Source organism: Salmo salar, chromosome ssa04, assembly GCF_905237065.1.
Source record: "Salmo salar chromosome ssa04, Ssal_v3.1, whole genome shotgun sequence".
Classification (NCBI taxonomy): domain Eukaryota; kingdom Metazoa; phylum Chordata; class Actinopteri; order Salmoniformes; family Salmonidae; genus Salmo; species Salmo salar.
The window spans coordinates 4,128,635-4,151,970 of NC_059445.1; the positions used below are offsets into that span (position 1 = coordinate 4,128,635).

The following is a 23,336-nucleotide window of genomic DNA, read 5'->3' on the forward strand; positions in this document are numbered from 1 at the left end:
CATTCCCACTCAGGAGTTTGACCTGCCCACAGTTTATAAAGAGACAGAGAGAATGGATGGGATGAAAGTACTAGGAAACGTGATTCATGGTGATGAAGAAATCTTTCCGGAAACTGAAGATTTAGTTGTAGAAACCAAATCAGTGACTCCATCCCCTGTTCGGGAACCGCTGTTACAAGAAGTCATGATCCAACGGAAGACCTCCCCCAGACCGGTTACAGTGGTGAGAGATATGTCAGGGATGGAGTCACTCCTCAGGGGAGATATGGATCACTACCTAGAACAGAGACCATCACCTGTCTGTGGCGCTGAAGTGATGACAGTTCAGGAACCAATGTTACAAGAAGTCAGGATGGAAAGGAAAACCTCCCCCAGACCGGTTACAGAGGTGAGAGATATGTCAGGAATGGAGTCACTCCTCAGGGAAGATATTGATCACTACTTAGAACAGAGATGTATGGTAATCAGTGGTTCACCAAAGGATGACATCATCCAACAACAGAGTTTCAAACAGACAATCCTGACCAGGGATGACAAGCAACAATCACTTATTTTCTCCAGAAAGGAGGTGGACATGTCTATAGAAGATACAGAGACAGAAAAAGAAGACTGGTGGAAAGTGCAAGACATGGATGATGGTGGCGCTCGGGGTGCCGAATCGATAATCTTGAACCCAGTTCAGGAACCGATGTTACAAGAAGTCATGATCGAAAGGAAGATATCCCCCAGACCAGCTGTAGGAGTTAAAGATACGTCAGGCATGGAGGCACTCCTCAATGGAGATTTAGAACAGTACCTAGAAGACAGACCTGTAGATCTCAGTGGTCTACCGGAGGATGACATCGTACAAGAGAGATTTGAACAGGTTGTGATTACACGGGACAGCAAACGGGAAACCAACACGTTCTCCACTGAGCAGGCAGACCGGTCCGCAGCAGATAAAGTGACAGAACGAGATGTTGTTAATGTAGTGCAAGTAGGAGCCATGGAGGACGATGTCATCTACAGTGATAAAGACTTCATGCAGAGTTGTTCAGCTGGGGGTGAAGCATCAGAAAGTTCAGCTACTACAGTAATACGTTCAAGAGACTCAAAGAAGGTGACCTTTGACCTTCAAAGGACGTTTGATTCAGTGCTCCCCGCTCAAGCCTCTGAAGAGGACGACCAGGTCCCTGTTGAGACAAGACCCATCTTAGAGGACTGGGATGATTTAGAGATAAAACCATCGTACCACAAAACTATAGAACTTTCATACTCAAACCTAAACATGCAAGACTCAATTTCAGCAGACAGAATTGCTCCTGAATCTAGTTGGGTCGCACCAGAGCTCCATGAAAGGGATTCAGCTGATCATGGAGTGGTGCACAGCCCAGACAGTGTGGATCAGGCCCTCAGACCTGCAGACTTAGAGGTCCTCTTTCCTTTGGCCCTGGGCCACCCAGAGAGACGACTCTCCCATGGGGATTCTCTGGAGACCAGTCCTGTCATGGATGAAGGTTCCTCCAGGAAGTCCCCTGACTCTATAGAGCCAAGCTCAACCGGGGACTCCCCCTGCCTTGACTCACTGGAGAGCAGCCCCACTGAACCGAAACAAGACACAGGCTTTCAGGCGACAAAGAAGACAGCTGTTTATGAAGACTACTTCTCTCAGCTTAGAGCTTGTCTCGGTGAGGAGCACGTCAGCAACATTGAGAATGAGGATTACTCCAAACGGACCTATCAAATGGATGGTGAGTGCGAGGGTCCCCTCCCATTGAAGGGGGGAGATCCTGAGTGGCTCTCCATGCCCATAAATCTGAGCTCAAACCCTGAGGATGATATGGACGACGTGGATGCAGAGGGTAGCGAGACCGGCCAGAGACAGTTCACACCAGAGGAGGAGATGTTCAAAATGGCCGCCAAGATCAAAACCTTTGAGGAGATGGAGCAGGACGTCAAAACGAAGACAGACGGGAAACCCTCAGATGGCTCTGTGTTATCAGACTCTGAGGATTATGAAGAATGTCAGTCGATCGTTGACCTGATGGACAGGGAGGCAAAATCAACTGAGTCCAAAATCGACACCGATACACTTCAGTCTGAAATTGAAACTGTGGCTGAAATCCAACCCTCAGTCCCTGGTGCAGTAACTGAGTTGGATAGTTCAGTTGACTGTGACGCTCACCTAGCATACAGTGCCTCAGGCCATTCACCATCAGGAAGACAGGTTTCTGAGCACCTCGAATATCGTTCACTAAGCACTGAAAAAGAACACTATACCACAGAGAATATCAGTGAAAATGTCAGTGAACGTACTGAGCAGAAAGAGGAGATAGATGTAATATCAGCTATGCAAGCCCACGAGGAGGAGATGGATCAGTCACAGTTGAGTGTCAGTCAGTCTGGTGAAAGTCTGTCAGTCAAACCAGAGGAGTTATGCACCAGTGATGAAAGCTTCAAGGAGGTGGAGGATGCGGATGGTAAGGCAGCCATGTTGGAAATGCATCCCAAAGACATGCCTGTTCAGGGAGAGCTGGTCCCATGGAGTGCCATGCCAGACGACAACGAGGGTGACAATGACGACGAAGCCTTCGACGCACGTGTGGAGGTGGAGGAACGAAGGATTATGGGTCTCGTGGAAGACCGCCGTACCCCTGACACCACACCGGGTCGCACACCAACCGAGGGGGGCACCCCCAACCCCTTCCAGTTCCAGGAAGGGAAGTTCTTTGAGATGACCAGAGGGGGCGCTATCGACATGACAAGGAGGAGCGTTGAAGAGGAGGGCGAGGGCTTTGCCTTCTTTCACATAGGAGAACACCCAGTTGACAAGGTCATGTTCGAGGACACTGGAGATTACGTTGGCCCCAATGTTTTCAGAACAGAACAGACTGTTGCCGTTGCTGATCTACACCTCCAGGAGGTGGACCAAACCAAAGATGATTCTGACTCCTCCTTCCAGACTATACCATTACCTGAGGCTGATCAGAGGGGGAAACCAGTGGCCAAACCCAGGAGCTCCATCAAAATGGAGCCAAAAGCTGAAACGTTCCCCCTGCTAGAAGCTAAGATGGGAAGCTTCTTAGAGGTAGGTTCTCCAGACCCGACTATAGCTGACCTCCAGATGTTTACCACCGCTACTACTGTCACCCGCTCTGTGTACTCTGAACAGGTCCACCAGTCATCCGACTCATCCCTTGAGGATGAAGAAGAAGAGGAAGAGGAGCAGTGCTCTATCATTGAGATGCCCGCTGGCTATAATGACTCGGTGGCGCCCCCTAGTGTCCTACACGGGTATGACACCTCAGCAGGGTCTGAAACCTCAGTGGTGCCCCCTAGTGTCCTTCAAGGGTATGACACCTCAGTAGGGTCTGACACCTCAGTGGCACCCACTAGTGTCCTGGCAGGGTCTGACATCTCAGTGGCATCCCCTAGTGTCCTGGCAATGTCCTACACCTCAGCAGACACTGTGGCTAAGGTTGAAAGCGGTTTCAAATCAAAGATACCCATCAAAGCTGGTTCAGTGAAATCAGACCTGGGCCTTGAGCAGAAATCAACAGTGGAGGAATCTCTTGTTCAGGACCGGAGGACGAGGTCCGAGGAGGATTTTGAAGCCGGGAAGAAAATCTTAACTGACAAAGACAGCAGGAGTCACTCCGACAGCGACCATCCTACAACTAAATCCAAACCTCTCACCTCCAGACTCCCTGTCATGGGCAAACACAAACCCACAGCCCACTCCTCCTCCTCTTTCCAGCCCGACAGAGACCAGGGCTCTGACATACGAGACCCTTCCCTCCGATCCTCTCTGGATGTCGACGACATCAGTAGCAGCGGTGATCACAACAGTCCAGATTCTGTTATCTTCAAGTATGACAGACCAACGCCTCGCAGATCTGCCCCAGACACGAGGGCTTTGTCGACTCAGACACGGGTTCGAGCTTCCTCGGTGACGGGGGAGGTGTTTGAGTCGAGACCCATCTGGGAAGACTCAGTGGAGACTCAGATGCAGCGAATCTGGGCTGATCGGACCCCGGAGCTGCAGCAAGGTACCAAAAATCTGCCACTTCCTTTCCTCTCTTTCTCTGCTACTTGGAAGACCTTTCTTTGTCTTATTCAAGACCAATCATCTGTCACTTTTCTGTTGTGTGTCTTGTTTTGTCATTTTGTGCTGTGCTGTGTTGTCTTGTCCTGTGCTGTGCTGTGTTGTCTTGTCCTGTGCTGTGTTGTCTTGTCCTGTGCTGTGTTGTCTTGTCCTGTGCTGTGTTGTCCTGTGCTGTGTTGTCTTGTCCTGTGCTGTGCTGTCTTGTCTTGTGCTGTGTTGTCTTGTCCTGTGCTGTGTTGTGTTGTTTCTTTTCCATATAAATGTCTGTGTCTATTGACTATTGTCTATTGACGATTGTCTAGTGTCTATTGTCTACGCATGTGTACATGAAATCTCAAGATTGTCTGATCTAGATGTGTTAGGAGAAAACTCTTGGAATGCCCATCGTGATTAACTTCAGGACATCTAATAGACTACTGCATTACTGAAACTCCTTATACTAATCCCCACACTGAGTTTGGAATGCCACATTCTTTCCATTGTTTAAGTTCTAATCGACTATAAATACACTGTCATGGTGGTCCGAGTAGAGCAGGTATTGTCATCAACAGTATGGATCAGTATGAACATCAGCCCTGCTCCATACTTCACCCGTCATCAGCACCATTACCTCCACAGCCTATAACATAGAGGCCAGTTACATGACCTAGTGAAATGTATCTGTACCTTCCAAGAACCTAGAAAACATCCCATAATCAACATGATCTCTGGAGAGTTATGGCCTACGGCCCAAAATGGCACCCTATTCCCTATGGTCTAAAGTAGTGCACCCTATTCCCTATGTGCCCTATGGTCTAAAGTAGTGCACCCTATTCCCTATGGTCTAAAGTAGTGCATCCCTATTCCCTATGGGCCCTATGGTCTAAAGTAGTGCACCCTATTCCCTATTGGCCCTATGGTCGAAAGTAGTGCACCCTATAAGGAATATGATGCCATTTGGGACGTAGCCATAATGTTGTTACTGTGCTGCTGTTGAGCTGTGATGACCTGTGTGTAACCTCTGGCCGTGGTGGTGTTTGTAGTGGATTGGCACGACGATGCAGACAGGAAAGAGGAGACGTTGGCTATCATTGCAGACCTGCTGGGGTTCAGCTGGACAGGTAAGTTATCCAGGTGGTGTTTACCTGGTGTAGAAGGTGTGTATGAAATAGGAGTAAAAAGCTGTGGAGAACACTGGTCAAATGTCGTCCACCATGTAGGGAATAAGGATACTGTTTAGGACGCCACTTCAGTGTGTGTGTGTGTGTGTGTGTGTGTGTGTGTGTGTGTGTGTGTGTGTGTGTGTGTGTGTGTGTGTGTGTGTGTGTGTGTGTGTGTGTGTGTGTGTGTGTGTGCCCCCGTGTGTCTCAGAGCTGGCGAGGGAGCTGGAGTTCAACGAGGATGAGATTCAGGAAGTGAGGACAGAGAACCCTAACTCCTTACAGGAGCAGAGCCACGCCCTGCTGCAGCGCTGGGCTGAGAGAGAGGGAAAACACGCCACTGGTATATCTGTCCTGATGACACCATCTGTTCTACTGGGCCTCACTGGGCTGTGTCCAAAATGGCACCCTATTCCCTATATAGTGCACTGCTCTGGACAAAAGTAGTGCACTATGTAGGGAATAGGGTGCCATTTTGGCACTCAGGTGTGGACTCATCCATGGAAACCATCCATCTATTTATGAATGATAAATATATGTTACAGCCTTATTCTAAAATGGATTTAAATTGTTCGTTTTTTTTCTCCTCAGTCTAAACACAATACCCCATAATGACAAAGCAAAAACAGATGTTTGCTATTTATGGATGATAAATATGTCTTCTTGAATCGATTGTCTTTTTTCTTGTCTGTTTTTTTGTTGATGGTTTAAAGCAAGATTATTTTGTTTAATGAAAAGTGCTATAGAAGTGAAAAAGGTAATGATTATTTATTATTATTATTAATATTAATGAACTAATATTAGGTCTTATATTTTGTCCAGCAGAGGACAGCCTGATAAAGAGGCTGACGAAGATCAACCGGATGGACATCGTCCACCTGATAGAGACCCAGATGAACAAGTCAGCGCAGGAGCAGACGTCCAGGACCTACGCAGAGATAGAGAAGACTCTGGACCAGAGTGAAGGTACTGGACCAGTTACATTACATTACAGAGATAGAGAAGACTCTGGACCAGAGTGAAGGTACTGGACCAGTTACATTACAGAGATAGAGAAGACTCTGGACCAGAGTGAAGGTACTGGACCAGTTACATTACAGAGATAGAGAAGACTCTGGACCAGTAACATTACATTATAGAGATAGAGAAGACTCTGGACCAGTTACATTACATTACAGAGATAGAGAAGACTCTGGACCAGAGTGAAGGTACTGGACCAGTTACATTACAGAGATAGAAGAGACTCTGGACCAGAGTGAAGGTACTGGACCAGTTACATTACATTACAGAGATAGAGAAGAATCTGGACCAGAGTGAAGGTACTGGACCAGTTACATTACAGAGATAGAGAAGACTCTGGACCAGTAACATTACATTACAGAGATAGAGAAGACTCTGGACCAGAGTGAAGGTACTGGACCAGTTACATTACATTACAGAGATAGAGAAGAATCTGGACCAGTTACATTACATTACATAGATAGAGAAGAATCTGGACCAGTTACATTACATTACATAGATAGAGAAGACTCTGGACCAGAGTGAAGGTACTGGACCAGTTACATTACATTACAGAGATAGAGAAGAATCTGGACCAGAGTGAAGGTACTGGACCAGTTACATTACATTATAGAGATAGAGGAGACTCTGGACCAGTTACATTACATTACAGAGATAGAGAAGAATCTGGACCAGAGTGAAGGTACTGGACCAGTTACATTACATTACAGAGATAGAGAAGACTCTGGACCAGAGTGAAGGTACTGGACCAGTTACATTACATTACAGAGATAGAGAAGACTCTGGACCAGAGTGAAGGTACTGGACCAGTTACATTACAGAGATAGAGAAGACTCTGGACCAGGTGAGTATGGACCAGTTACATTACAGAGATAGAGAAGACTCTGGACCAGGGTGAAGGTACTGGACCAGTTACATTACATTATAGAGATAGAGAAGACTCTGGACCAGAGTGAAGGTACTGGACCAGTTACATTACAGAGATAGAGAAGACTCTGGACCAGAGTGAAGGTACTGGACCAGTTACATTACATTACAGAGATAGAGAAGACTCTGGACCAGTTACATTACATTACAGAGATAGAGAAGACTCTGGACCAGAGTGAAGGTACTGGACCAGTTACATTACATTACAGAGATAGAGGAGACTCTGGACCAGAGTGAAGGTACTGGACCAGTTACATTACAGAGATAGAGAAGACTCTGGACCAGTTACATTACATTATAGAGATAGAGAAGACTCTGGACCAGAGTGAAGGTACTGGACCAGTTACATTACAGAGATAGAGAAGACTCTGGACCAGAGTGAAGGTACTGGACCAGTTACATTACAGAGATAGAGAAGACTCTGGACCAGAGTGAAGGTACTGGACCAGTTACATTACAGAGATAGAGAAGACTCTGGACCAGAGTGAAGGTACTGGACCAGTTACATTACATTACAGAGATAGAGAAGACTCTGGACCAGTTACATTACATTACAGAGATAGAAGAGACTCTGGACCAGAGTGAAGGTACTGGACCAGTTACATTACATTACAGAGATAGAAGAGACTCTGGACCAGAGTGAAGGTACTGGACCAGTTACATTACATTACAGAGATAGAGAAGACTCTGGACCAGAGTGAAGGTACTGGACCAGTTACATTACAGAGATAGAGAAGAATCTGGACCAGAGTGAAGGTACTGGACCAGTTACATTACATTACAGAGATAGAGAAGAATCTGGACCAGAGTGAAGGTACTGGACCAGTTACATTACAGAGATAGAGAAGAATCTGGACCAGAGTGAAGGTACTGGACCAGTTACATTACATTACAGAGATAGAGAAGACTCTGGACCAGAGTGAAGGTACTGGACCAGTTACATTACATTACAGAGATAGAGAAGACTCTGGACCAGAGTGAAGGTACTGGACCAGTTACATTACAGAGATAGAGAAGACTCTGGACCAGAGTGAAGGTACTGGACCAGTTACATTACATTACAGAGATAGAGAAGACTCTGGACCAGAGTGAAGGTACTGGACCAGTTACATTACATTACAGAGATAGAGAAGACTCTGGACCAGAGTGAAGGTACTGGACCAGTTACATTACATTACAGAGATAGAGAAGACTCTGGACCAGTTACATTACATTACAGAGATAGAGAAGACTCTGGACCAGAGTGAAGGTACTGGACCAGTTACATTACATTACAGAGATAGAGAAGACTCTGGACCAGTTACATTACATTACAGAGATAGAGAAGACTCTGGACCAGAGTGAAGGTACTGGACCAGTTACATTACATTACAGAGATAGAGAAGACTCTGGACCAGAGTGAAGGTACTGGACCAGTTACATTACATTACAGAGATAGAGAAGACTCTGGACCAGTTACATTACATTACAGAGATAGAGGAGACTCTGGACCAGAGTGAAGGTACTGGACCAGTTACATTACATTACAGAGATAGAGGAGACTCTGGACCAGAGTGAAGGTACTGGACCAGTTACATTACAGAGATAGAGAAGACTCTGGACCAGTTACATTACATTACAGAGATAGAGAAGACTCTGGACCAGAGTGAAGGTACTGGACCAGTTACATTACAGAGATAGAGAAGACTCTGGACCAGAGTGAAGGTACTGGACCAGTTACATTACATTACAGAGATAGAGAAGACTCTGGACCAGAGTGAAGGTACTGGACCAGTTACATTACATTACAGAGATAGAGGAGACTCTGGACCAGAGTGAAGGTACTGGACCAGTTACATTACAGAGATAGAGAAGACTCTGGACCAGTTACATTACATTACAGAGATAGAGAAGACTCTGGACCAGAGTGAAGGTACTGGACCAGTTACATTACATTACAGAGATAGAGAAGACTCTGGACCAGGGTGAAGGTACTGGACCAGTTACATTACAGAGATAGAGGAGACTCTGGACCAGAGTGAAGGTACTGGACCAGTTACATTACATTACAGAGATAGAGAAGACTCTGGACCAGAGTGAAGGTACTGGACCAGTTACATTACATTACAGAGATAGAGAAGACTCTGGACCAGAGTGAAGGTACTGGACCAGTTACATTACATTACAGAGATAGAGAAGACTCTGGACCAGTTACATTACATTACAGAGATAGAGAAGACTCTGGACCAGAGTGAAGGTACTGGACCAGTTACATTACATTACAGAGATAGAGAAGACTCTGGACCAGAGTGAAGTTGGACAAATTACATTACAGAGATAGAGAAGACTCTGGACCAGAGTGAAGGTACTGGACCAGTTACATTACAGAGATAGAGGAGACCTGGATCGTGAAAACGGCTTATTGGTTTGTTTTTGATTCGAAATAGAAATAGAAAAAAATGACTTGTTTATCGTTTTTGCATATAAAACAAAAAATAACAACTTGATTTTTCGATTTTCACATCTGGGTTAGGTTAAATGTGGAATGCTTGTCATTGGTTAAGTTCACAGCCAAGATTTACTGTCCTTTCAAAGTAAGAGTTCACCCTTCTAACCCGACTGATCTATTATCTATGAATGAACTGATTAATAGCTGACCATACCGTGCCACAGTGCCAAGATAAAGTACGATTTCTGTATAAGATATAACGTGCATTGACTTAATGAATGAACTGCTGTTACTGTAATTGGTTAGCTGTCTGATGTATCCTAGCTACCTAGCTAACCATTGGCCATCTTATTAAATGATGATATCCAGCCAAATCAACAGTATCTATTGCTAGACTAGAGATATTCCCCTAGCTATAGTTAGTCAGTGGTTGCACATCTAACTAGCTGTAATGAAGCAAGGGTGTGAATAGTACACATTTAAATATATCATTTCACTGTTTACAGCAGGTCTCCAGCTACCCAGACCTGTCTGATCAGGGTGCTGTGGGTGTGTCCAGCTTACACCTGTGCAAATCCGTGTGTGTATATAGAAATGGAATGAAACATCCAACCAATTGCTCAAGTCGTGTTATAGGTCCACCCCACAGCTGGAGGGTTGTGGGGTCCTGTCCAGACGAAAGGCCTAGCCCCTACCTCTAGACACTTGTGGAGATAAGAGAGGATTGGACAGGTGTAAGCAATACCACCAAAATTCCACCAAGAGGGTAAGGTGAATCTCTCACCATGTCACCACCCATCAATCACTCTCAGATCTCCACACGTGTCTAGACTCTGGACAGTAGGGGTTAGGGGTTATTTCTGGACAGGCCATGGGTATTATGGTAGCTCAGTCAGTCAGTCTGGCAATATCTAAAAATGTTAATATGGCAGTGCAGTTAAACAATGTGATTTTACAGTTTTGTTTATGATATTTCCACACACACACTATGAGGTAGGGTCGGGACGATATCAGTATTGTAATATTTTTTCCATGGAAAAAATGAAAACACAAAGCAGACCAAACTCTTTTGTCCTTTAAAAACCTGCTGTATTTAAAACATATGGTGTGCTATAGCTTGGAAAATAAATACATGTGACTCTGCATGACATCATAATGTGTTTGTTCCCAACATCAGGGCTGTTTACCAACATAATGATGTTTGTTTCCATCATAATGATGTTTGTTTCCAACATAATGATGTTTGTTTCCAACATCAGGGCTGTTTCCAACATCAGGGCTGTTTCCAACATCAGGGCTGTTTCCAACATCAGGGCTGTTTACCAACATAATGATGTTTGTTCCCAACATCAGGGCTGTTTCCAACATAATGATGTTTGTTTTCAACATCAGGGCTGTTTTCCAACATAATGATGTTTGTTTCCAACATCAGGGCTGTTTTCCAACATAATGATGTTTGTTTCCAACATCAGGGCTGTTTTCCAACATAATGATGTTTGTTTCCAACATCAGGGCTGTTTTCCAACATAATGATGTTTGTTTCCAACATCAGGGCTGTTTTCCAACATAATGATGTTTGTTTCCAACATCAGGGCTGTTTACCAACATAATGATGTTTGTTTCCAACATCAGGGCTGTTTTCCAACATAATGATGTTTGTTTCCAACATCAGGGCTGTTTTCCAACATAATGATGTTTGTTTCCAACATCAGGGCTGTTTTCCAACATAATGATGTTTGTTTCCAACATCAGGGCTGTTTTCCAACATAATGATGTTTGTTTCCAACATCAGGGCTGTTTCCCAACATAATGATGTTTGTTTCCAACATAATGATGTTTGTTTCCAACATAATGATGTTTGTTTCCAACATAATGATGTTTGTTTCCAACATAATGATGTTTGTTTCCAACATAATGATGTTTGTTTCCATCATAATGATGTTTGTTTTCCATCATAATGATGTTTGTTTCCATCATAATGATGTTTGTTTCCAACATAATGATGTTTGTTTCCAACATAATGATGTTTGTTTCCAACATAATGATGTTTGTTTTCCAACATAATGATGTTTGTTTCCAACATAATGATGTTTGTTTCCAACATAATGATGTTTGTTTCCAACATAATGATGTTTGTTTTCCAACATAATGATGTTTGTTTCCAACATAATGATGGTTGTTTCCCAACATAATGATGTTTGTTTCCATCATAATGATGTTTGTTTCCAACATAATGATGTTTGTTTCCAACATAATGATGTTTGTTTCCAACATAATGATGTTTGTTTCCAACATAATGATGTTTGTTTCCAACATAATGATGTTTGTTTCCAACATAATGATGTTTGTTTCCAACATAATGATGTTTGTTTTCCATCATAATGATGTTTGTTTCCAACATAATGATGGTTGTTTCCCAACATAATGATGTTTGTTTCCAACATAATGATGTTTGTTTCCAACATCAGGGCTGTTTCCCAACATAATGATGTTTGTTTCCAACATAATGATGTTTGTTTCCAACATAATGATGTTTGTTTCCAACATCAGGGCTGTTTCCCAACATAATGATGTTTGTTTCCAACATCAGGGCTGTTTTCCAACATAATGATGTTTGTTTCCAACATCAGGGCTGTTTCCCAACATAATGATGTTTGTTTCCAACATAATGATGTTTGTTTCCAACTTCAGGGCTGTTTACCAACATAATGATGTTTGTTTCCAACATCAGGGCTCTCTTAAATCCGCTAAGTGATTTGTTTCCTTGCCACAATACTAATGAGGGATTTGTTCGACAATCAGATGAGAGCATCATGACTGGTTGTGTTCTTGCCACATTAAAAGGTCCTTTTAACCGTTAAATTACGTCTTTATTATTAGGCCCATACATTTTTTTTATGGACTTCCCCCAAATGTCACAGTGTAATTCGTACTTAGTGTAAGGGTTCATTCAGAGGGTTCTGCCAGTGATGTTGGTAGAGGACGATATAAATCTGACCATGTTTTGATCCTGAGTCTGTGTGTGTCTCTCTCTCTCTCGCTCTCTCTCTCTTTCTTTCTCTCTCTCTCTGTATGTTTCTCTCTCTCTTTCTGTCTCTCTCTGTGTTTCTCTCTTTCTCTCTTTGTCTGTCTGTCTGTCTGTCTGTCTGTCTGTCTGTCTGTCTGTCTGTCTGTCTGTCTGTCTGTCTGTCTGTCTGTCTGTCTGTCTGTCTGTCTGTCTGTCTGTCTCTGTCTCTCTCTGTCTCTGTCTCTCTTCTGTCTCTCTGCTCTCTCTGTCTCTCTCTCTCTCTCTCTCTCTCTCTCTCTCTCTCTCTCTCTCTCTCTCTCTCTCTCTCTCTCTCTCTCTCTCTCTCTCTCTCTCTCTCTCTCTCTCTCTTATATATATATATATATATATATATATATATATATATATATATATATATATATGTGTGTGTGTCTCTGTCTGCCAGTGTCTGTAGCCCTGTCCTCAGTGCAGGAGGACGTAGACAGCCTCAGACTGGTGAGGAGGGTGGACTCTTCCCCCAGACCGCCCCCAGCCGTCTCAGAGGAGGACCTATCAGTAGCCTCCCTCCTGGACATTCCTTCCTGGGCGGAGCCTATGGGCCACACCCACTCAGAGAGCATGCACGGACTATTGGAGGACCTGGAGATCACAACGTACGTCAGTCAGAGAATGAGCCAATCAGCTTCAAGGATGGATGAGAATATTTTTTATATTTCATTTAACTGTTGACTTTAGTAAGAGAGGAGAATTCTACGGAGTTTGAGACTCATTATCAATCTGTCATTCCAGTAGATCATCAGAACTTAATATTGACAATACCTAATAGCTCCTCCAGATTAACATAATAATAACAATAGTATTAATAATAATATATAATAACTATAATGATTATAATAATTGTTTCTGTTATTATATAGTCATATAGTATGTCTCTTTGGAGTCTGCTAAAATGTAAATGTAATAATAACCCGGTGTTCATGTCATTCATGTTTTAGGAGCTGAGCCCCAACCCGTGGGATTCGGAGGACGCGGTAACAAGGGAGTCCGCCACCGCCAGCGAGCAAGTAAGTCCCCCTCTGAACGTGATTGGAGCAGAAACATGGAGACTAGCGTCTCAGGTGTATGGCCCCCAGTACCAAACCAGAGACCAGCCTCAGGACCAGCGCAGCAGAGGTAGCAGTGGCCTGCTCCACCCTCAAGTGGGCGCCACTGGGCTTCTGCCAGCTGGTGTTGACCAGATGTCCCCACCGGGGGCGAGGCGAGGTTGAGCATGAGTGCTGGCTGTCACCGGAACAGCTCAGGATATCGTCTCCCATAGTGATCAGAGACTTTGGTCTGAGTCTGTCAGAGTCTGAGCAGGCAGAGACAGACTTCAGAGAACTCTGTGTTGGGTTTAGGGAGATGCCACTGGACAGACCCTATGTCTCCACCTCATCCTCCACCTCCTCCATTACCCTGAACCCTAAAACCAAAGCCAGGTTGTCCAGAGAGGCCAGCACAGAAATCTATGACCACAGTAATTTAGCTGAGTCTGACTGTAGCAACGCGTGTTCGCCTGAGAACAGTAGCCAGGCTTGTTCACCTCAGGACTGTTGCCATGGTCCGGCAAGTCTGGCCGTGGCTGAGGAGGCTGACCAGAGAACAGTGGCTGAGGAGGCTGACCAGAGAACAGTCATCTCTGAAAAGCACATAGAAGAGATAACGGCTCGTTTCTACCAGGCCATGTATGGCTCAGACGAAATCCTGCAGGTCACTGAGATGGTCCCCAGGTCCGAAGACCGGCAAGAGAAACGGCTGGAGCTGGCAGCTCTCAGAAGGAACCAATCACAGATGGAGACACAGCTTTCGTTTATTGACGAGCCAGGAGAGGGTTGTGCCATGGCTCACTACAGCATGGTAGAGCAAACCAACGTCCAAAAGGGCATTGTTCGGCCGAAGCAAAGTCCACCAACCAGCGAGTTCACTCCGATGACACGCGACTCACCTGACAGGCACCCTAGCTTTATCACCGTCCGACCAGAACCCGATGACGTCATAGTGAGGGCAAAAACATCCTACATGTTCATGCCAGTTACCCCCCAGTCCCCTGGCCAAGACACAACACTGTATTCACATCTCACTGACTACAGACCAATGACTCCTGATTCAGAAATGGAGTCCCTGTCACCTGACTCTCTACGGGGTCTCTCGCCCATGGAAGAAGGGTTCATTAGCGTAGCTAGACTATCATCCCCTGAGTCCGTAATGTCCGTTGGCACCTACAGGGCAATTTCGCCTGACTCCCCTCTCCGCGAGTGTAGGGTAATGTCTCCAGATTCTGCCAGGGCATTCCGTGAAAGCAGGCCTCTTTCTCCCGGGTTGGATGGGTCTAGATTTTCATCCGAGGTTAAAGCCTACATTATGGAGAGTAGAGAACCCTCATATTCTCCTTCAGACATATACAAGTGTAAAAAGGATTCCTGTGATTCAGAGATAGCAGATAGCGCTCTTAGTACCCTCTCCCCTTTCCACACCGATAGCATCCAGAGTCCCATCTCCCCTTCCCACACCAATAGCATCTGGAGTCCCCTCTCTCCTTACCACCCAGATATCATCCGGAGTCCCTTCTCTCCTTACCATTCAGACAGTGTTCTGAGTTCCCTATCCCCTGTGTCCTCTGAGATGTTTTCTGATGACATATGGTCCCCGTCGCCAGAGTTGTATGAATTGGTGACTGAGAGCAGGACCCTGTCCCCGACCTCCCCAGTACCTGAGTATGACACACCTGTACCTGATACACCTGTACCTGACACACCTGTACCTGATACACCTGTACCTGACACACCTGTACCTGACACACCTGTACCTGACACACCAGTACCTGAGACACCTGTGACATCAGCGATTGACTATGCAGATCTGTTGTTCACTGACTGTAGAGCATCCTCCCCAGAGTCTGTTACTTCGTTGGATGAGAATAGGCAGCTTTCTCCTAACTCTCCAGTACCTCAACACACACCCTCAGTGTGTGATTCAATAGATAGATCATTTTCACCCGAATCCTTTACTTCAGACCTAGACTATTCTGAGTTCTGTCTTGAGGAATTGTTTGCCGTGGAAAGACCAGATTCTCCTAATTCAATATTGTCAGAAGTAGATACAGTAGCTGAAAGAGACTTGACAAAACATAGACCACCATCACCGGGATCTGGCAGTCCAGATAGTGAAACAGAAATGGAATGGGAGTTCATCCAGTTGTCGTCCCTTCCTGAGTACAAAACTCCTTCTCCTGAGACACTCGGTTCAGACAGTGATGGAATCCTTTTATATCTTGACCATTTCTTAACTGACACGAAGCCATCTTCACCTAAATCTGATACGTTGTTGGATGATTTAAGGCCCTTCTCTCACGACCCTCCACTTCCGGAGTTTAGTTTGCCGTTAGCTGAATATAAAACGTATCAGTCTAGAAGTAGACCCTCCTCACCAGCCTCAGAAACATCAGAATTTGAGTACTCTAGTTTAAGTCATGGAGAATCATTAACTGAAAACAGATCGGAATCACCAGATCCGGGGATGTTACAAATTCCTCAGTATAGAGCTAACTTCCTTGATTATGTAGTTCCTGTGAAAAAATACTCACCGGCAGCAGAAATTGGTGAATTGAAATTCAGACCCCTGTCACCAGAATCAATAACTTCAGAAGGGGACTTTACCTTCCTTGAGCTATTGTTTTCAGAGTCTAGATCATCCTCTCCAGAGTCTGTTGCATCATTTGATGAGTACAGGCCCCTCTCTCCTGACTCTCCAGTTCCTCACTTCATGCCTCAATGTTGCGAATGTTATTTGTCTTTCACTGGAAGTAGATGTTCATCACCAGAATCAGTAGCTTCAGATATTGAATTCTCTGAGTTCTGTCTTGAGGAACTGTTTGCTGAAGACAGAGCAGATTCACCTGAATCATTTATATCAGAGAGTGAATTTGTTGAGTCAGTTGAAAGAGGTCTAATGGAACTCAGACCCTTGTCACCAGAATCAGTAACTTCAGAAGGTGATTATACCTTCCTTGAGCTCTTGGTTGCAGAGTCTAGACCATCTTCACCTGATTCTATCACTTCAAATGACCAATATCGAGCTCTATCTCCTGATTCCCCAATCCCACAATTTAGACCCACAATAATTGAGTCGTCAATGTCATTCTTTAGCAGATCTTCGTCACCTATTTCAGTAACTTCAGACGTTGAAGGATCTGGCTTCTATCTTGAGGAATTTGTCAATGAAGAGAGACCATATTCTCCAGAATCTTTTGTGTCAGAGAGTGAATTCGTAGAAGCAGCTGAAGGAGGTTTGATCAAATTCAGACCCCTGTCACCAGAATCAGTAACTTCAGAAGATGGTTATACCTTCCTTGAGCTCTTGTTTGCAGAGTCTAGACCATCTTCATCTGAATCTATAACATCGTTAAATGAGTACAGGACTCTCTCTCCAGACTCTCCTATTCCTGATTTCAGACCACATTGTTGTGATTATTATTTGCTATTCACAGAAGATAGATCTTCGTCACCACAATCAGTCACCTCAGACATTGAATTCTCTGGATTTAGCCTTGAGGAATTGAATGCTGAGGACAGAGCAGATTCTCCTGAATCGATGTATTCAGACAGTGAATTTCTGGATCAATTGGAAGCAGAACTTGTTCCAGTCTTGCATGAATCAGCTTCTCCAGTTTCTGATTCTCTCCCTCACTCTATTCAATCTGAAACATCTATTAAGAAATTCATCTCACCTGCCTTAGTCCAGTCTGAATCTGTGCACAGAGACACCAAAACAGACATGTTATCTACCACAACAATGGCAACAGAAGACTCTGTTGAGGCTAAAACCACATTGCCAGTTGTAGCTAAAACAGCATTTATACAGCTTGACTTGAGTGAAGAGAAAGTTTGGTCATTATTACCAGTTGCTGTAATGATGCCAGTAAAGCAGGAGCCAGCTAATTCCCTTGTGGAGGAACATGAATACAATTTGAAACACCAAGATAAATCTGAAATCAAAACTTTACCTCCTGCGTCAGTATTTTCAGAAAGTAGTTCACAATTCAGACCTGGACATTGTGATTATTATTTGTCATACAATGGGAGTGTTTCTCCGATACCTGAATCTGTACCAACATTTGAAGATCATACACCTCTTTCTCCTGACTCACCTAATACACAATTCAGACCTGGACATTGTGATTATTATTTGTTGTACGATGTGTGTAGGTCTACATCACCTATGTCTGTAACTTCAGACCTTGAATATTGTGGTTTGTACAGACCAGATTTCGCTTCAGAGAGTGAATTTACTGTGACAGTTCAAAGTAGCCTATCTGAGTATAGACCACTCTCACCAGAATCAATAACTTCAGAAGGGGACTTTACCTTCCTTGAGCTCTTGTTTTCAGAGTCTAGATCATCCTCTCCAGAGTCTGTTGCATCATTTGATGAGTACAGGCCCCTCTCTCCTGACTCTCCAGTTCCTCACTTCATGCCTCAATGTTGCGATTGTTATTTGTCTTTCACTGGAAGTAGATGTTCATCACCAGAATCAGTAGCTTCAGATATTGAATTCTCTGAATTCTGTCTTGAGGAACTGTTTGCTGAAGACAGAGCAGATTCACCTAAATCATTTATATCAGAGAGTGAATTTGTTGAGTCAGTTGAAAGAGGTCTAATGGAACTCAGACCCTTGTCACCAGAATCAGTAACTTCAGAAGGTGATTATACCTTCCTTGAGCTCTTGGTTGCAGAGTCTAGACCATCTTCACCTGATTCTATCACTTCAAATGACCAATATCGAGCTCTATCTCCTGATTCCCCAATCCCACAATTTAGACCCACAATAATTGAGTCGTCAATGTCATTCTTTAGCAGATCTTCGTCACCTATTTCAGTAAATTCAGACGTTGAAGGATCTGGCTTTTATCTTGAGGAATGTGTCAATGAAGAGAGACCATATTCTCCAGAATCTTTTGTGTCAGAGAGTGAATTCGTAGAAGCAGCTGAAGGAGGTTTGATAAAATTCAGACCCCTGTCACCAGAATCAGTAACTTCAGAAGATGGTTATACCTTCCTTGAGCTCTTGTTTGCAGAGTCTAGACCATCTTCATCTGAATCTATAACATCGTTAAATGAGTACAGGCCTCTCTCTCCAGACTCTCCTATTCCTGATTTCAGACCACATTGTTGTGATTATTATTTGCTATTCACAGAAGATAGATCTTCGTCACCACAATCAGTCACCTCAGACATTGAATTCTCTGGATTTAGCCTTGAGGAATTGATTGCTGAGGACAGAGCAGATTCTCCTGAATCGATGTATTCAGACAGTGAATTTCTGGATCAATTGGAAGCAGAACTTGTTCCAGTCTTGCATGAATCAGCTTCTCCAGTTTCTGATTATCTCCCTCACTCTATTCAATCTGAAACATCTATTAAGAAATTCATCTCACCTGCCTTAGTCCAGTCTGAATCTGTGCACAGAGACACCAAAACAGACATGTTATCTACCACAACAATGGCAACAGAAGACTCTGTTGAGGCTAAAACCACATTGCCAGTTGTAGCTAAAACAGCATTTATACAGCTTGACTTGAGTGATGAGAAAGTTTGGTCATTATTACCAGTTGCTGTAATGATGCCAGTAAAGCAGGAGCCAGCTAATTCCCTTGTGGAGGAACACGAATACAATTTGAAACACCAAGATAAATCTGAAATCAAAACTTTACCTCCTGCGTCAGTATTTTCAGAAAGTAGTTCACAATTCAGACCTGGACGTTGTGATTATTATTTGTCATACAATGGGAGTGTTTCTCCGATACCTGAATCTGTACCAACATTTGAAGATCATACACCTCTTTCTCCTGACTCACCTAATACACAATTCAGACCTGGACATTGTGATTATTATTTGTTGTACGATGTGTGTAGGTCTACATCACCTATGTCTGTAACTTCAGACCTTGAATATTGTGGTTTGTACAGACCAGATTTCGCTTCAGAGAGTGAATTTACTGTGACAGTTCAAAGTAGCCTATCTGAGTATAGACCACTCTCACCAGAATCAATAACTTCAGAAGGGGACTTTACCTTCCTTGAGCTCTTGTTTTCAGAGTCTAGATCATCCTCTCCAGAGTCTGTTGCATCATTTGATGAGTACAGGGCCCTCTCTCCTGACTCTCCAGTTCCTCAATTCATGCCTCAATGTTGCGATTGTTATTTGTCTTTCACTGGAAGTAGATGTTCATCACCAGAATCAGTAGCTTCAGATATTGAATTCTCTGAATTCTGTCTTGAGGAACTGTTTGCTGAAGACAGAGCAGATTCACCTAAATCATTTATATCAGAGAGTGAATTTGTTGAGTCAGTTGAAAGAGGTCTAATGGAACTCAGACCCTTGTCACCAGAATCAGTAACTTCAGAAGGTGATTATACCTTCCTTGAGCTCTTGGTTGCAGAGTCTAGACCATCTTCACCTGATTCTATCACTTCAAATGACCAATATCGAGCTCTATCTCCTGATTCCCCAATCCCACAATTTAGACCCACAATAATTGAGTCGTCAATGTCATTCTTTAGCAGATCTTCGTCACCTATTTCAGTAACTTCAGACGTTGAAGGATCTGGCTTCTATCTTGAGGAATTTGTCAATGAAGAGAGACCATATTCTCCAGAATCTTTTGTGTCAGAGAGTGAATTCGTAGAAGCAGCTGAAGGAGGTTTGATAAAATTCAGACCCCTGTCACCAGAATCAGTAACTTCAGAAGATGGTTATACCTTCCTTGAGCTCTTGTTTGCAGAGTCTAGACCATCTTCATCTGAATCTATAACATCGTTAAATGAGTACAGGCCTCTCTCTCCAGACTCTCCTATTCCTGATTTCAGACCACATTGTTGTGATTATTATTTGCTATTCACAGAAGATAGATCTTCGTCACCACAATCAGTCACCTCAGACATTGAATTCTCTGGATTTAGCCTTGAGGAATTGATTGCTGAGGACAGAGCAGATTCTCCTGAATCGATGTATTCAGACAGTGAATTTCTGGATCAATTGGAAGCAGAACTTGTTCCAGTCTTGCATGAATCAGCTTCTCCAGTTTCTGATTATCTCCCTCACTCTATTCAATCTGAAACATCTATTAAGAAATTCATCTCACCTGCCTTAGTCCAGTCTGAATCTGTGCACAGAGACACCAAAACAGACATGTTATCTACCACAACAATGGCAACAGAAGACTCTGTTGAGGCTAAAACCACATTGCCAGTTGTAGCTAAAACAGCATTTATACAGCTTGACTTGAGTGAAGAGAAAGTTTGGTCATTATTACCAGTTGCTGTAATGATGCCAGTAAAGCAGGAGCCAGCTAATTCCCCTTGTGGAGGAACACGAATACAATTTGAAACACCAAGATAAATCTGAAATCAAAACTTTACCTCCTGCGTCAGTATTTTCAGAAAGTAGTTCACAATTCAGACCTGGACATTGTGATTATTATTTGTCATACAATGGGAGTGTTTCTCCGATACCTGAATCTGTACCAACATTTGAAGATCATACACCTCTTTCTCCTGACTCACCTAATACACAATTCAGACCTGGACATTGTGATTATTATTTGTTGTACGATGTGTGTAGGTCTATATCACCTATGTCTGTAACTTCAGACCTTGAATATCGTAGTTTGTACAGACCAGATTTCGCTTCAGAGAGTGCATTTACTGTGACAGTTCAAAGTAGCCTATCTGAGTATAGACCACTCTCACCAGAATCAATAACTTCAGAAGGGGACTTTACCTTCCTTGAGCTCTTGTTTTCAGAGTCTAGATCATCCTCTCCAGAGTCTGTTGCATCATTTGATGAGTACAGGCCCCTCTCTCCTGACTCTCCAGTTCCTCACTTCATGCCTCAATGTTGCGATTGTTATTTGTCTTTCACTGGAAGCAGATGTTCATCACCAGAATCAGTAGCTTCAGATATTGAATTCTCTGAGTTCTGTCTTGAGGAACTGTTTGCTGAAGACAGAGCAGATTCACCTGAATCATTTATATCAGAGAGTGAATTTGTTGAGTCAGTTGAAAGAGGTCTAATGGAACTCAGACCCTTGTCACCAGAATCAGTAACTTCAGAAGGTGATTATACCTTCCTTGAGCTCTTGGTTGCAGAGTCTAGACCATCTTCACCTGATTCTATCACTTCAAATGACCAATATCGAGCTCTATCTCCTGATTCCCCAATCCCACAATTTAGACCCACAATAATTGAGTCGTCAATGTCATTCTTTAGCAGATCTTCGTCACCTATTTCAGTAACTTCAGACGTTGAAGGATCTGGCTTCTATCTTGAGGAATTTGTCAATGAAGAGAGACCATATTCTCCAGAATCTTTTGTGTCAGAGAGTGAATTCGTAGAAGCAGCTGAAGGAGGTTTGATAAAATTCAGACCCCTGTCACCAGAATCAGTAACTTCAGAAGATGGTTATACCTTCCTTGAGCTCTTGTTTGCAGAGTCTAGACCATCTTCATCTGAATCTATAACATCGTTAAATGAGTACAGGCCTCTCTCTCCAGACTCTCCTATTCCTGATTTCAGACCACATTGTTGTGATTATTATTTGCTATTCACAGAAGATAGATCTTCGTCACCACAATCAGTCACCTCAGACATTGAATTCTCTGGATTTAGCCTTGAGGAATTGATTGCTGAGGACAGAGCAGATTCTCCTGAATCGATGTATTCAGACAGTGCATTTCTGGATCAATTGGAAGCAGAACTTGTTCCAGTCTTGCATGAATCAGCTTCTCCAGTTTCTGATTCTCTCCCTCACTCTATTCAATCTGAAACATCTATTAAGAAATTCATCTCACCTGCCTTAGTCCAGTCTGAATCTGTGCACAGAGACACCAAAACAGACATGTTATCTACCACAACAATGGCAACAGAAGACTATGTTGAGGCTAAAACCACATTGCCAGTTGTAGCTAAAACAGCATTTATACAGCTTGACTTGAGTGATGAGAAAGTTTGGTCATTATTACCAGTTGCTGTAATGATGCCAGTAAAGCAGGAGCCAGCTAATTCCCTTGTGGAGGAACACGAATACAATTTGAAACACCAAGATAAATCTGAAATCAAAACTTTACCTCCTGCGTCAGTATTTTCAGAAAGTAGTTCACAATTCAGACCTGGACGTTGTGATTATTATTTGTCATACAATGGGAGTGTTTCTCCGATACCTGAATCTGTACCAACATTTGAAGATCATACACCTCTTTCTCCTGACTCACCTAATACACAATTCAGACCTGGACATTGTGATTATTATTTGTTGTACGATGTGTGTAGGTCTACATCACCTATGTCTGTAACTTCAGACCTTGAATATTGTGGTTTGTACAGACCAGATTTCGCTTCAGAGAGTGAATTTACTGTGACAGTTCAAAGTAGCCTATCTGAGTATAGACCACTCTCACCAGAATCAATAACTTCAGAAGGGGACTTTACCTTCCTTGAGCTCTTGTTTTCAGAGTCTAGATCATCCTCTCCAGAGTCTGTTGCATCATTTGATGAGTACAGGCCCCTTTCTCCTGACTCTCCAGTTCCTCACTTCATGCCTCAATGTTGCGATTGTTATTTGTCTTTCACTGGAAGTAGATGTTCATCACCAGAATCAGTAGCTTCAGATATTGAATTCTCTGAATTCTGTCTTGA

At 43.5% G+C, this 23,336-nt stretch overlaps 1 protein-coding gene across 1 annotated transcript in view; it reads left to right on the plus strand.

The window, feature by feature from the left end:
- Positions 1 to 15,480, plus strand: part of LOC106591060 (ankyrin-2-like) — a 136,299-nt gene extending 120,819 nt beyond the window's left edge. The window contains 7 exon segments of the mRNA XM_045717602.1: positions 14 to 4,028; positions 5,107 to 5,184; positions 5,435 to 5,566; positions 6,049 to 6,189; positions 13,051 to 13,258; positions 13,739 to 14,642; positions 15,352 to 15,480. Coding sequence (XP_045573558.1) covers positions 14 to 4,028; positions 5,107 to 5,184; positions 5,435 to 5,566; positions 6,049 to 6,189; positions 13,051 to 13,258; positions 13,739 to 14,642; positions 15,352 to 15,480 — 5,607 coding nt within the window.
- Positions 15,481 to 23,336: the final 7,856 nt, after the last annotated feature.